The following is a 13740-nucleotide window of genomic DNA, read 5'->3' on the forward strand; positions in this document are numbered from 1 at the left end:
CCTAAATAGAATTTTTAATTTTGTTCTTTAATGCTATTATAATTTTATGATAGATGATCCTAAGGCTGAAACTGGCTTTAAACATTGTTTTGTAAAATAATCAAATTTGTCTTTTAATGGTGTTGTCCTTATGTCACACGAATTGTTCTGATATCACAAGCATGTTTTACAACATGTCTGAGTCATTTTCTCTAGGAGACCTGAAATCATGCTTCTCCTATTACTCAGAGGAGAAGCATGCCTTTACAATGCATTCCTAGCTGCTCCTTCCTATTAGTCAGCTGTCAAGTCCTATGGAATCTAAAATAGAGCCCGCCAATAGGAGCCAGGCAGCGCTTGCGGGGCAGCTCGGACTGGCCAGTTGGGTCGCGCAGCAGCGGTGTGCTCATTGCGGGGCAGCAGGATGCAGAGCGCTGCCTGTGTTTTCCCGCAGGGTCCCTGAAGGGACAGCTGTTGAGAGGCTGTTTCCGGAGAATAAGAACTAGGAGTGACGGCACCTGACTGGGGCTGCCCTCCAGCGCTGCACAGCCAAGGAAACTACTTCCAGGCGTTATGACGGTGGAGAAAGACCCCGAAGACGAGGAGAATATCATTAGAGATCCCTGCGAAGCGTGGCCCAGCGTGTGAGGGACTGAGGCCCACCCTAGGAGTCGGCTGAGCGCTTGCTTTGCGAGCTGCTGCAGTGATTTGTAACTTAACACGGAGTTGTTGCTGTTAGCAAGAAGTGAAATCCTGCCTATGATGAACTGTTGGTTGTCTTGTGCTCCTAGGAACAGAGTAGGTAACCCAGTAGTGCAGGCTACCTGAAGATTCTGGGTTAGGCTTTCTGAACGGTGTTGTTTAAAAATGTACTGTTTCTTCATTTTGGTTTATGTTGTTATTTTCTTCTTGACTTGCCATTGTGCTAGAAAACAGAAGTTACTTGTTTGTTTTTTTGGGTTTAAAAAGCACAGGGCAGAATGTTAATAATTGAGCAGTTAGCTGACATTGGACCACAACAGAAAGTGGTGTTTGATGAAGTAGAACTGAAAGGCACTTGGTGATAGGAGACTTTAATCTCATTTATCTTTTTTAAAAGCCTGTTGGATTTTTCTTAATTTTTAGTGATTTAAATACCTCCTTTCTCCTCCTGCAAGTTTACTTGGAAATAAAGGCTGTTTTACTTGTTGGGATAAACTAATCAATTTAGGTCAAGTATTTGTGTGCTAAACATGATCTAATCCTTTAGGTATTTCCAAGTGCAGTGTCTCTTAGATCTAATTCCACTACCATTCCTCCAGCCAGCGGCAGTAGCTGTTTTGTTCTAAAGCTAAAGAAAAGTGATACCTAAGATGGAGTTTAGATTCTGAGCCAGTACATACCTGTAACTGGCAACTTGAACTTTGGAAGTTAGGAGGAAGTGATTCAAGGTACTACCTTCACAATGTCTTGAATATATTTTTTCCAAGCAATGCTAAAGATAATCTTGATATAATTAAAATATATATTTGTATGATGCACTTTTCTGTTTAAAAAAGATATGTATAGTTTTTATTGAAATTAAAGGTCTCTTTTATAAAAGCAAGTTTTGTTGAATGTAAATGAAATTCATCTATGTTCCTATTTTAGGATTTTTAAAAAAATTTTGGTACTAGGGGTCGAACTCAGAACCTTGTGCTTTCCAGGCAGGAGCTTATACTACTGAGCTGTCTCTCCAGTTCTATTTTAGGATTTTAAGAAATTAATACTTCAAAAAAAGAAAGAAAAGAAATTAAAACTTCATTGTCTTAATTTTTTTCTATTAAAAGTTTCTTTTTATCTTACTAAATAAGCATGATGGATTACTTTCTCTATTGCATATATGTAATTTGCCTCCATAAATATATTTCTAACAGTACCTCTTAAATAATTAGAGGAGAAATATAGTTTCTTAAAATACATGTAGAGAACTCCACTGCCTCGGAGAGTCCTGGGAGACCTGTCCGTACACAGAGCCGAATTTGAAATCGCCTGAGTTAGGCTATAGGAAAAGCACAGTTTGGGGGACTACAGAAGTGAAGGTTGAGCTACACAAGTCATGTAATGTCCCCCAGGGCCTTGACTTTTTCATTGTTAAGTGCAGAAGATAATTTTAATACCCTGAGGTTGTTTGAGTCCTTCCTGCCTGGCTCAAGGTGGGTGTTCAGCAGTTTTTAATTCTTTCCTTTGCCCTGAAGACAAGAATACTTCTTGTGCTTTGGGAAGGTTGTGCGACTGCTGTTCTGGTGAACGTAGTCCAGCGAGGAAAGCACTTGGAATGCGGCTGGAGAGTGCCTGCTGTGCTGGACGGTGCTTTCCTCCCCCGCCCTCAGTCTCTAGAAAACCTCGCTAACACAGTATGCCCTTTTCCTTTTGTAGCATGTGGCAGATTGGAATAAATATGATGACCGATTGATGAAAGCTGCAGAAAGAGGGGATGTGGAAAAAGTGACCTCCATCCTTGCCAAGAAAGGAGTCAACCCAGGCAAACTAGATGTGGAAGGCAGATCTGCGTAAGTGTCCTGTGGCAAGGGCATGTCCAGGGGGTTTGGGATACAGATGAAACTTGTGAATCATGGCTATTAATTTTTTTGTTAGAAGGTATTTATTTACCAAAACTCACACTGCTAAACTTTCTTTTTCTTTTTTTTTCCTTTTTTTCTGGTACCAGGGATCAAACTCAGGACCTTGCACTTGCCAGGCAAACAATTATTCCACTGAGCCATCTCTCCAGCTCTAAATTTTCTTTTTTCTTTTCTTTTCTTTCTTTTTTTTTTTTTTTTTAATTGTTTTTTCTTTTGAGACAGGGTCTAACTCTGTACTTCAGTCTGGCCTGGATTCACTATGTTGCCCAGGCCTACGTCAAATTTATGTGGATTCTCCTGCCTCAGCTTCCCAAGTTCAGGGATTACAGACACTACTAAACTCTTAAAACTGATAATTATTCTCAATTTAAAGATGTCCAAGGTACAAAGAACACTGGAATCCTACCCAGTGATCTTAGTGTTTAGGTCCCAAGATAAATCAGTGTTTATTTGGTACATATTCACTTAAAAGCCTTTTCATATTCCTTACCATATTTGCTCTTCAAAGAAGCCATGTAAAAGTAGGAAAAAGTTTACAGAGGTTATTAATAATTTGTTCTAATCCCATGAAAAACCAAACGTGAACTCATTCTTTCTGTCTTTGAGGAGTTTTGTAAGTTATAGCCCAACCCTCATTTTCTTACTTGAATTATTAAAAGAGAATTTTTAGGGCACCACGCAGGCAGACTGAGTGGTGTAGCTTCAGCGACAGAGGCAGCTGATTCCCCCTTTCCCTTTTGTACTCTGAGAGGGACTTGTGGCATGTTCATGTGCTGTGAAGTAGCTGCTGCTCCTTCTCAGTCTTTAAATCACTCCTCTCCTTTCCAGACCAGGGAGCATTTGAGTGAAAGGTTAGATCCAGATCTAGAATCTGCTAGCAGTTGGGGCCTTAGCTGGGAACACTTCCGAAGTTGGAGGTAAAAAATCTCATTTCCAGAATTCCTCAGTCTTATACTTGCATGAGTTTATTCAAAGTATTATAACTGGAGGCTAGATACTAAATATAGAACTGAATATTAGGAAGTGAATAATTAATGTTTCATTTAGGTCACTACCTTGGTATGCTTAGATATTTATATATAGTAAAGATAGTGAAGCATGATCATGAATTAGTTTTTAAGGCAATAAAATTTTAAAAATTTAAAGTTTATAGTGTTTCAGTTTTATCAAGTGGTAATTTGATAGTTACAGAAAAACTGGTTATTTTGAGTCCTGTCCCTATTTTTGCTAAATTTGAAGGTGTTTATAGTGCTCAGTACAAATGACGGCAATGTAATATCTATGAGTGATGGTTTTCTAGTTTTGTCTTTCCAAAACGTTAAGATGTTAAAAGATAAAGATCTTTCTTGGAATGAAATTCTTCCCTGAAACTATTTCTTCACATTTTCATACTATTTACACTTTTAATGTTTTAAATGAATTTTTGTTTGATACTTTGTTTGACGTTCATGATCTAAGATTCATTTTGGAGTTAGATTTTTTTGTACTAGAAGAATTATGATAATAGGATATTATTTTGGTTCCCTGCATGGGGAAGGTTCACCAAAGGTCCCTGCTATCAGCTGCAGAATTGTAGATTCCAGTTTTTTACTTCGTTCCTATCAAAGCCTATCAACTGCTGTCTCTGGAATCAACAGATATTTACAGGGAAAAGGGGCCCCAGATACAAAGCTCACCTCCCTGGACTTCTGACTTTGGTTGCAGCATGGCCTCGTAGTGGACTTGTTGGTACACTCAGTACTTCAAGCGGACACTTGTATTGTGTTGCCCGCAGAGGTAGTGATTGTCCAAATTGCCTGTCTCTTCCATTGTGGAAATAGGGGTCCATGCTTTGTTTTTATTTATTTATTTTTATTTTGAGGAGTCCTGGGAATCAAATTGAGGACCTTGTGCTTGCCGGGCAGGCACTGTGCTACTGCGTTATATGCTCGGCTCTGCCTTGTTTTTAAAAAAGAGAACTTGGAGTTGTTTTTTGAATTTCAAAAGAGTGTTTCCATAAAAGTTTCTTGTATTTCCTTCACATCTCCACATATATTTAAATTATTAATATATGTTCTTTCTGAAGCACATCTACTATTTGTAACATGCCAGCATTAATAATGCATGTAGATTTGTTATGATTTCTGTCCTTTAGTATGTCATCTGCATAATACTGATTTTTAAGAAAGAGGTCTTCCAAATTTTATGAGCAGAGAAATGAGTATGAGCAAACAGACACTGAGTAGTTTCCTCCAAGATGGCTCAGAGGCTAATACCTTTATGTGAAGTAAGTTAGTATTCCTAAAAAGGTTCCAGAGGTTCATTGAATAGTATAATTTACCATGTAGATTCCAATTTTTGTCTCAATGTTGTAGAAAGATTAAGTGATACTCTCAGCCTTGAGGTTTAATTTTTCTACTGAAAAGAGAACTAATCTGACTTAAGAATATATGCACCTTGAGAAGTGAAACATCTCTTTCTCTGCAATTCAAGTTGTTTGCAAACCTGCCTTACTTAGGAGTGTTTGGTGTATAGTTTGCGTTTTATTTGGTATAATGCTAGCAGGATCTCATGACTCAATGTCATAATATTTGAAAATGAATTTGCAGCCTATCTTCAGATCTTGTCTGGAGCATTTAGTTATTCGTATATACAAGGTCCACATTTGCCTGAAACTTGGTTCTGAGGACGAAATAGGAAACACAACAGACAGAAATCTCTGCATTGATTGAGTCTGCAGTCGGGAGAGGAGAGACTGATGGACCACACAGAAAATGAATTTGTATAATGAAAATGTTAAGTTGTGTATAGAACAGTACGGGCAGGGGTAGGGGTTGAGCGTTCTAAGGTTTCAGGGATCGCGGGAGCATAGTAGTTCACAGTGGGGACCCTGCAGCGTGCTGTGATGCCGAGTGGACCTGCGTTCTGGTTGAGCGTGCTCACACCTTTGTCTCCTGGTGCCTGCAGGGCGATGGCTGCACTTGTTCAGCACCTTGGTTCTGTTTCAGCTTGAATTCACTGCCAACAGTTCCTCATGTGTGTACCAATTTGAATATGGTCCATTTTTTCACAGTTTCTGTAAATATTGATTAATGAAGTATTAGGTGATCAAAGAAACAATGGAATAAGCCAGTCATACAAGTCTATAAGCAGGAGGATGAGTTCAGTAGGGTCACTGGTCACTAGGAGGGCCACCAGCTCTTGTTTTTCAGGGTAGTTTTGCTTGTTTTGGAGGCTGTCCTGTGTCAGGTTTAGTTTGATATGTCTAAAGGCAAGCAAGGGGTAAATATTTTGATCTGCCTTTGCCCAGAGCATTATGCTGTAACTTCATTTGTTTTGTCAGTTTCAATATATTTGAAAGCAAACAAAAATAATCTAATAGAAAATTTTCATTATGTTTTAAACTCCAAGAATCAGTGCTTTGTTATTGAAATAATAGAGTTAATGATATTATAACTATTTTATCAAGGCTATTGACTAGTCGAATATTTCACTGGATCTTACGAGGTATTCCTAGAATGCATGGTCCTTTTGGATCATGGTAAATTAGATTTTGGAGCATTTTAAATTTCAGATTTTTGGATTAGAGAGGCCAACCTCTGTAGCTACCCTGACATAGCCCTTAAAATATGTATGTGTGCGTAAGAATGACGTTACTGTAACACTTAAATATGTTTGGTAGCTTCCATGGCATAATAAATATTCTATTTTTGTTTAGCTTTCATGTTGTGGCTTCAAAGGGGAATCTTGAGTGTTTGAATGCCATCCTCATTCATGGAATCGATGTTACAACCAGCGACTCTGTAGGTATGTTTACTTACCTCCACAGTCAATGACTAAACATAAAGAAGTCTCTTTTCCTTTGGTGCTGGGCGTTGAACCCAGGGCCTCTCACTTGCTAGGCAAGCACTGTGCCATCGAACTGCATTTGCACCCATCTAATATTCTTTTTTTAAATATTTATTTATTTATTTAAATGTATCTAGTACAGGCTCTACAGGGTCTTGCTACATAGATAAAACTCATACTGATTCTCCTGTTTTCAGCTTCCCAAGCGCTGGGATTACAGGCTTGCACCACCACGCCCAGTCTCAATCTCTTTCCAGCACACCCACGGGTGGGGCGGGGGCGGGGCTGGGGGCGGGGCCTTGGCAGCGGGGCAGCCCATGATCGAACCCCCATCTAATATTCTTAATCAGATTTAAATGTGATTTAAATAGTTGTGAAGAAGCTTACTTCTAAGATGTCATTACCACACCTCTTTGAAACTCTTAAGACTACTTTTTATTGTGTTTATTTCATTTGGAATGTATATCTTTCGTGTTTTTATCTGTGTTCTCTCTGTTCTGGCCATTTTTGTCTCGTGGCTAATTTAGTGACTTTTGGCCTCCCTCGTTTGCAGATCAAATTTAAATGCTGTACCCAGCCAGCAGACGTTGATTCATGTACAGCAGACATTGATTCATGTACAGCATCCCAGCATACCCTGCATGACTCTTCCTGGCTTTGGTTTATGCCACTCTTTAGCTGTATTTTTCCTTAACTTGTTAGTGTGTTTTTGCTATAGCTGTCCTTGCTTGAGAACAGGAAGCTTTTTCAACTGCTGTAGTGCCTGTTGTAATCCAGATGAGGATATTTAATGGGAAGCATTTATGTAAATTACCCTAGCTCCTATTTTATATGCAATATGTTTAAAATGAGAAGTTACTATTGTATCTGGTAACTCTCTTCCCAACACCCCACCACCTTTGGGATTTTCCTTAAAATCCCATGTTTGAGATCTGATGTTTTCTTTTTGCTATATAGATGTCTGGATTCAGTATTTCCTTAGCCCCCGTCTGGCATTTTTGCGTGACGTAGGTTTCTGTAGCATTTTGTGGAGCGGTAGAGACTGGCAGCACTGTGCCTCACTCCGCTAGCCACATTTCAGGCTATTTGCTGGCTCAGTTACTTTTCGTAGAAATGTTTCTAAGAAACTTGTTTATGAGGTATGGCAGATTGAAATTAGAAGTGCTCATGTGTGACTGGTGTGGAATAAAAGGATGTTTGGATGCTGTTGAATATGTCATATCTGGTCCTGTTTAAAGACCTTGTTCCGCGGTTCCAGAAGCTGATTAATTAGCTACTCAGAAGCCATGAAACCTAGGAAAAGTGGCCCATGTATCTAACCTCATATATAATGGAGTGAGAATTGGAAGGCAACTTATTTATCCAGACTGGGTAATTAGACTGTAAGTTACTTATTTTGTAGCAGAAAGGTATATTTGTGAATTCAGATTATACTTTAGAAATTAAAAGGTTAGGGGGAAATGAAGGACATAAAATTAGAAGCTAGCCTCGCCTAGCAAACCCTGGCATCTCTCACCATTTAAGACAGATGAAGGAGGTGTGATCAAATAGCACAGTGAATATTTAAATTTATTACAGTAAAAGAACAGCATAATGAATCCCCCTCAAGTTATTCCCTCTTTCTGTGAACACATTTACTCAATTGTTCTTGCCATTTCTGGAAGCAGTTCTGGAAATCTTCTTTGGTGAATGTCCTGAACTGATTCCAGACATTTACTTTCATGGTCATTTTGACTTTGAGGAAGAGCCAGAAGTCACATGGTGTCACATCCAGAGAAAAAAGTAGATGCAAACACTGTCATGTTTTTGTGAGTCTGCCTTTCCATTGGGTGGCACTCCACAGCAGCAGTCCCTGTATCATACATACCTCATAAAGATATTCACAGAAGAGGACTCGGAGAGCTGTGTCAGCAAGTGGCAAGAATAGTTGGATAGATGTTTGAAGCAAGGGGAAATATTTTGAGGGGAATTAATGGCAATGTATCTTTTACTGTAATAAGGTTTTAAAACATTTTCTCTGTATGTGTAAAGAAAAAAATTAGGAGAAAAGAATATGTAGAGGTAGGCTGTTCTTTGCAAGTGTCCTTTTTGAGAATTCACAGTCAGCTTTTCCCAATGCCTGGCACCCTTTTCCCTGAGCCCTTTTGCATTTCCTTTAAGATTGTACTTTTTTTTGCTGGCTCAGACTGCCTTAAAGGCAGGTCTGGTAAGGCTTGCGGAGCTGGGGCTCAAACCGTGGTGCTCTGTACCTGACTGGGTTTGCCCAAGCAGGCACTTAAACAACTGAGCTCACCCTCAAGCCCCCCAACATTGTACTTTTTAATGTACATTGTATTTGTACAAATTTTGTCTGATTTTTAGAGGCACAGTCTCATAATAAATTTTGAATTTTAGCTGAAGTGTAAATTTAAGGAGAACTTTCTAGTAAGTATGACACATACTTGTTTCCCCATTCCCAGTGGCCATATTGTAGGTTTGGAAATGTTATGTGGACTCTCCCTTCTCATTCTGTCTCATACTTTCCCTTCTCTTCGCTGTCCCAGCATTTAACCACCAGCTTCCTCTTGGGCACTGCTCAGGTGCTGGAGATGCAGTGGTGAACAAGGCAGGGCGCCTGCTCTTCACGGATCTGCACGGTGACTTCCCACCTTCATTGCTTTGGTGTGGCCGCCATCTATAAAATATCAAACTAGTGAAATATCCTAGAAACTGAAGGCCTGGTTACAAGTCAAGTATCTTGTCAAGTAATTTTAAAACAAAGAGTAATATTTTAGGAAATTAAAACAAAATTTATGAAGAAAATAATTATGCACATATATATTAAATTATTTCTTTTATAGGGAGAAATGCGCTTCACCTGGCTGCCAAGTATGGACATGCACTGTGCCTACAAAAACTTTTGCAGGTAGTAGAAGTGGCTAAAACTTTAGTTTTGTTATTTTGTCAACAAATAATATGTTCTTAATGTCTTCTAGAATTTGGGATCAAAGAAAATGGTGGGTTAACTTAGACTGTTAGCTTACATAGTAGTTTTTCCATCATTTGTGAAGGAATGTGGACAATAAAGAACAAGAACTCTAGGGAAGTGAATCGCATAACTCCCTGAATTAAAAATAAACAACAAAGACTTGACCTTCCTGTTGACATTAGCTGGAGACTGGAATTTTCTGTTGTCTACGGCATGGCATAAGATATGATGATGCAGCACATGATTTAGGTGTTTCTGCACAGAAGTGAGCCTACCTAATATTAGCACAATTAGTTCAGTTTTTAATCAGATGACCATACAGTTGCTGACTTCAGTCAGAGTCCAGGTACATATTTGCCACCAGGTTTCACAGCAGCACGGATTTGTTCTTCTAATTCAGTGGCTCGTTTTAACTCTTGCTGAAGGGAAAAAAACCCTCCAAACAATAACATATTTTCAATATCCCATGCAATGGTAATGGACCATATGCTTCCTGTTTGGTGAAATACTGTTAAGTTTACACTTATATTATGTTATTATATTTGTTTCATGTCAAAATATTTAATAGATTGTCTGAAAGTCTTTAGTTTCTTTGATAAGTGGGATATTTTAAGATTAAATAACAGCTGTTCCTTTGAGTCTGGATATGGAATTTTAAAATAAGACTCTTCTAGATCACCAACTTTCTGTGTTTTAACAGTATAATTGCCCCACTGAACATGTGGACCTGCATGGAAGGACTGCACTTCATGATGCAGGTGAGCGAAGGTTTCAGTTGGACACGCACATTTGTTAAAATGTGTAGCTGTTCAAATCTAGCTAAAGGTTTTAACATGTATACAGTTGTGTAATAATATGAAACACTCTGTATACCTCTGTTTGAAATTTATTAGCATGTATAGCCTAGAAAGATTCACTGTCAATATTAATAGACATGTCAGTTTGCTAAGGTACTAAGGGCATAGAATGGATCAAACATCTTCCTGCTGTCTTGGAGCTAAAAGGGAGACAGATATAAGAGGAAGGGGGTAGGGAAAGAAAGAGACAAAAGGAGAGAGGAGAAAGGGGGAGGGAAGGAGAGAGGAGGAGACAAGGGGGAGCAGGAGAGAGGGCAGGTGGGGGAGACAGTGTGTGTGTGCGTGCTTGAGAACTGGCTGGAAAAATGGGAAGGAGGAAAGGCCTTTCTCTTTCTGAAACTGTGTCCACGCACTTAGCATGTCTAAACCTAATGTGTCTCAGGTGTAAAATGAAGGTAAATGTAGTATTGCAATAAGTAGTTGTAATTAAATCATAGTGTCTGACACATAGTTCGTCATTGTGGTAGTGACACCTCTTGATTTAGAGGTGTCAGTGTTCAATTTCATATCAGTGTAATGTGCTTTAGTTTTTAAAAGGTTTTACTAGTCATTTCACTAATTTTATTAATTATACTTCTGTATCTAACTTATCTGCATTCTCTATAAATACACTGAAAAAAGTTTTATTTTTATTTATTATTTTTTAATGTATTTAGTATAGGGTGTACAGAATCTCACTACACAGATCAGACTCCTAGTGATCCTCCTGTTTTCACCCTCCCAAGCGCTGGGTTTACAGGCACACACCACCATGCCCAGTCTCAATCACCTTCCAGCACACCCAGGGGGCGGGCCCGGCACAGCACACTGGGGATCAAACCCCAGTCTCTGCATCTTGCCTAAGCAGGTGCTTTAATCCACTGAGCTATCTGGCCAGCCCTTGAAAAAGGTTTTAAGTATTTTGGGAATGTAAGACATCGTGACTCTAAACTTGAAATTCTTATAGTTTAGTAGAAGGCTAGGAAAGAAGACATCCTTTCCTCTCTTTTCATGTACAGTATATGGAATATTTGCATAAATGAAAGTTATGTGCATTAAAGATAGAGTTAAAGTGTCCTTTAGTGTTTTATGTGTGTGTTTGATAATACTAAGAATTAGCTGAGAGCCTTGTGCAGGCTAGTCGAGCACTCTACTAGAGCCACATCACAGTACTTTCTCTTTGGAGACAGTCTCACTCAGTTGCCCAGGCCAGCTTGAGCTGTGACCCTCCTGTCTCAGCCTCCTAAGTAGCTAGGGTTATAGGCATGTTCCCCTATGCCTGGTTTTCCTTTATATCTATCTATCTATATATCTATAGATATCTCTATCTATCTATAGATATCTATCTATATATATATATTTTTTATTTTATTTTATTTTTTTTTGCGGACCTAGGGATTGAACTCAGGACCTTGCACTTGCCAGGGAAGCACTTACTCCACTGAGCCATCCCTCTGACCCCTTAATATTTTTATAACTTAATTTTTGTTCAGTTTCTTCCTTTTGCATTTTAGGTTCCTTTATGGTCTTTATATTTCTTTTTCATTATACTTTATTCTCTTTTATATACAATGGTATTATTTACAAAAGCATTTTTATTTTTATATACATTAGCATGACTTGTATGAGTTACTGGTACAGCTTGATTGATTGAAATGCTAATATTTGCTTAGTGCATATATTACTAGTAAGAGGAAGACTTTTTGTTTTTATTCTAAAAGAACTCCAAAGACAGTATGCAATGTGTTAATTATTGAAACTGTCCTACCAATTTGATTTGAAACTATCTCATTGCTATTTGTTTCTCAATAAAATTATGGAAAAAAAAGTCAGTCGGGGAAACTTGGTCCTCAGCAGCAAAGCAGCCCCCTTCAGAGAAAATGTTGCCTTACAGTTTGGGTTAAAAGGGCTTCTGGTGAGAAAGAGTTTACATTTTTGGTATTAAATGTTTGGCACAGTTTCTGAAACTTAATGCTTATAAAATGTATTGAATGAATAAATGAACTATGTGCAAATAAGAAAATTTCTATTGAGCACTTTCAGATTGAAAATAAATAAATAAATAAATAAATAAGAGAACTCCAATATCAGCTTCTGCAATTGAAATCTTGGGCTTCTAGCTATTTGTGTAGCCTCTGCTTCCCACATACAAAACCCTATCTGCTCTTCTCAGGGGAGAAAAGACATAAACCAATTTAGTTTCTGCGCCTAGCTTGAAGTCTAGGAATTCTCCACAGTGTGCAGCGCTGTCTTTGGGGCTCTGAGGTGACCTCATAGTTCAGTAATCTGTAAGTTCAGAAAGAAGCGCTCTGCTGCCCGGCGTGCTGTGAAGGAGCCCTGACGGGCGGTGCAGTAAAGGCTTCTGTTCAGAGAGGGCAGAGCGGTTGGCCTCGCAGTCACTGAGTGATGACAGCCACCGGGTCCTGCTGAGAAGAACAGGCACACTTCAAGTCACTTTTAGCCATGCTTGAAATAGATTGTAATGAGAAAATTAGTTTTGATTTTGATTTTTGTATGTTCAAACTTAGATTCATAGTTTCATCCTCTCTACGGCTGACACTTCCCCTGGATCCTAATAAGTTACTTAGGCAATTATAAAATGGTTTTGTCTAATCCACTTCAAGATGGAAAGCTATGCGTACTTAGCTGTGCTAAACTGAGACTGAAGGATGTGACGCTTGGCAGTGGAGCAACTGAAGACCTTGAGTTGCCTCATGCGGACCTAGACAGATTCGGGGGTCTTCCCGCAGATGCTCACCGCTGTTCGTTTCCCCTTGCTCTGCAGCCATGGCGGACTGTCCTTCCAGCATCCAGCTGCTCTGTGACCACGGGGCCTCTGTGAATGCCAGAGACATAGTGAGTCCCTTCATGTCTGTGCTCCGCTCACTCATGCATTCTAGCTGCTGCATTTGGGGAGGCTCGTTCTCTAAACGCTCATTTACTTTTCTTTTATTTAGGATGGGCGGACACCGCTCGTTCTGGCTACTCAGATGTGCAGGCCAACAATATGTCAACTGCTGATAGATAGAGGGGCGGATATCAACTCCAGAGACAAACAAAACAGGTAATCGTTTTAGCATGGCTGCCAGGCAGCAGCTGGGCACACAGCGGTGCTGGAACTCTGCTGCCGTGACTTGGCCTCTCCTGCCCCGGCTCTCTCTTCCTCAGCCCACTCTTCCTTGGAGCAGCCTCCGCTCTTCCCCAGAGGCCGGAAGAAGGAAGGCAGGAAGTAGAGAAAGGGGATGAGTACAGAGCAAAAAGCAGTGATCTGGGTCAGAGAAATGATGTATCCCAGTTATTTTAAGCCTAAAAATCCATAATAAAAATGGGCACAAGTGAGTGTAGGAAAATAAGGTGCAGCTACAGTCTGTTTTTTCACCTGTGAATTTTTATTTTTATTACTGTGCGTTTGCAGCATGTGATGGTTCCATTCACCATGGGGAGCTGGTGTGTGTGCATAACAGCTCCATTCTTTTTACCTCCCCGCTATCCCTTGGTCTCCTTCCCATTTACAGGAGATCTATGT

The 13740-nt window shown here is 39.5% G+C and overlaps 1 protein-coding gene across 1 annotated transcript in view; it reads left to right on the forward strand.

The window, feature by feature from the left end:
- Nucleotides 1–376: 376 nt before the first annotated feature.
- Uaca (uveal autoantigen with coiled-coil domains and ankyrin repeats) overlaps nt 377–13740 on the forward strand; it is a 43112-nt gene continuing 29748 nt past the window's right edge. Inside the window, exons 1-8 of the mRNA XM_023712635.1 lie at nt 377–777; nt 2377–2510; nt 6280–6368; nt 9251–9315; nt 10079–10136; nt 13000–13070; nt 13172–13278; nt 13383–13486. Coding sequence (XP_023568403.1) covers nt 739–777; nt 2377–2510; nt 6280–6368; nt 9251–9315; nt 10079–10136; nt 13000–13070; nt 13172–13278; nt 13383–13486 — 667 coding nt within the window. The 5' untranslated portion in view covers nt 377–738. The remainder of the gene's footprint in view (nt 778–2376; nt 2511–6279; nt 6369–9250; nt 9316–10078; nt 10137–12999; nt 13071–13171; nt 13279–13382; nt 13487–13740) is intronic.

This window comes from Octodon degus, unplaced genomic scaffold (genome assembly GCF_000260255.1).
Source record: "Octodon degus isolate 3935 unplaced genomic scaffold, OctDeg1.0 scaffold00026, whole genome shotgun sequence".
Lineage (NCBI taxonomy): Eukaryota > Metazoa > Chordata > Mammalia > Rodentia > Octodontidae > Octodon > Octodon degus.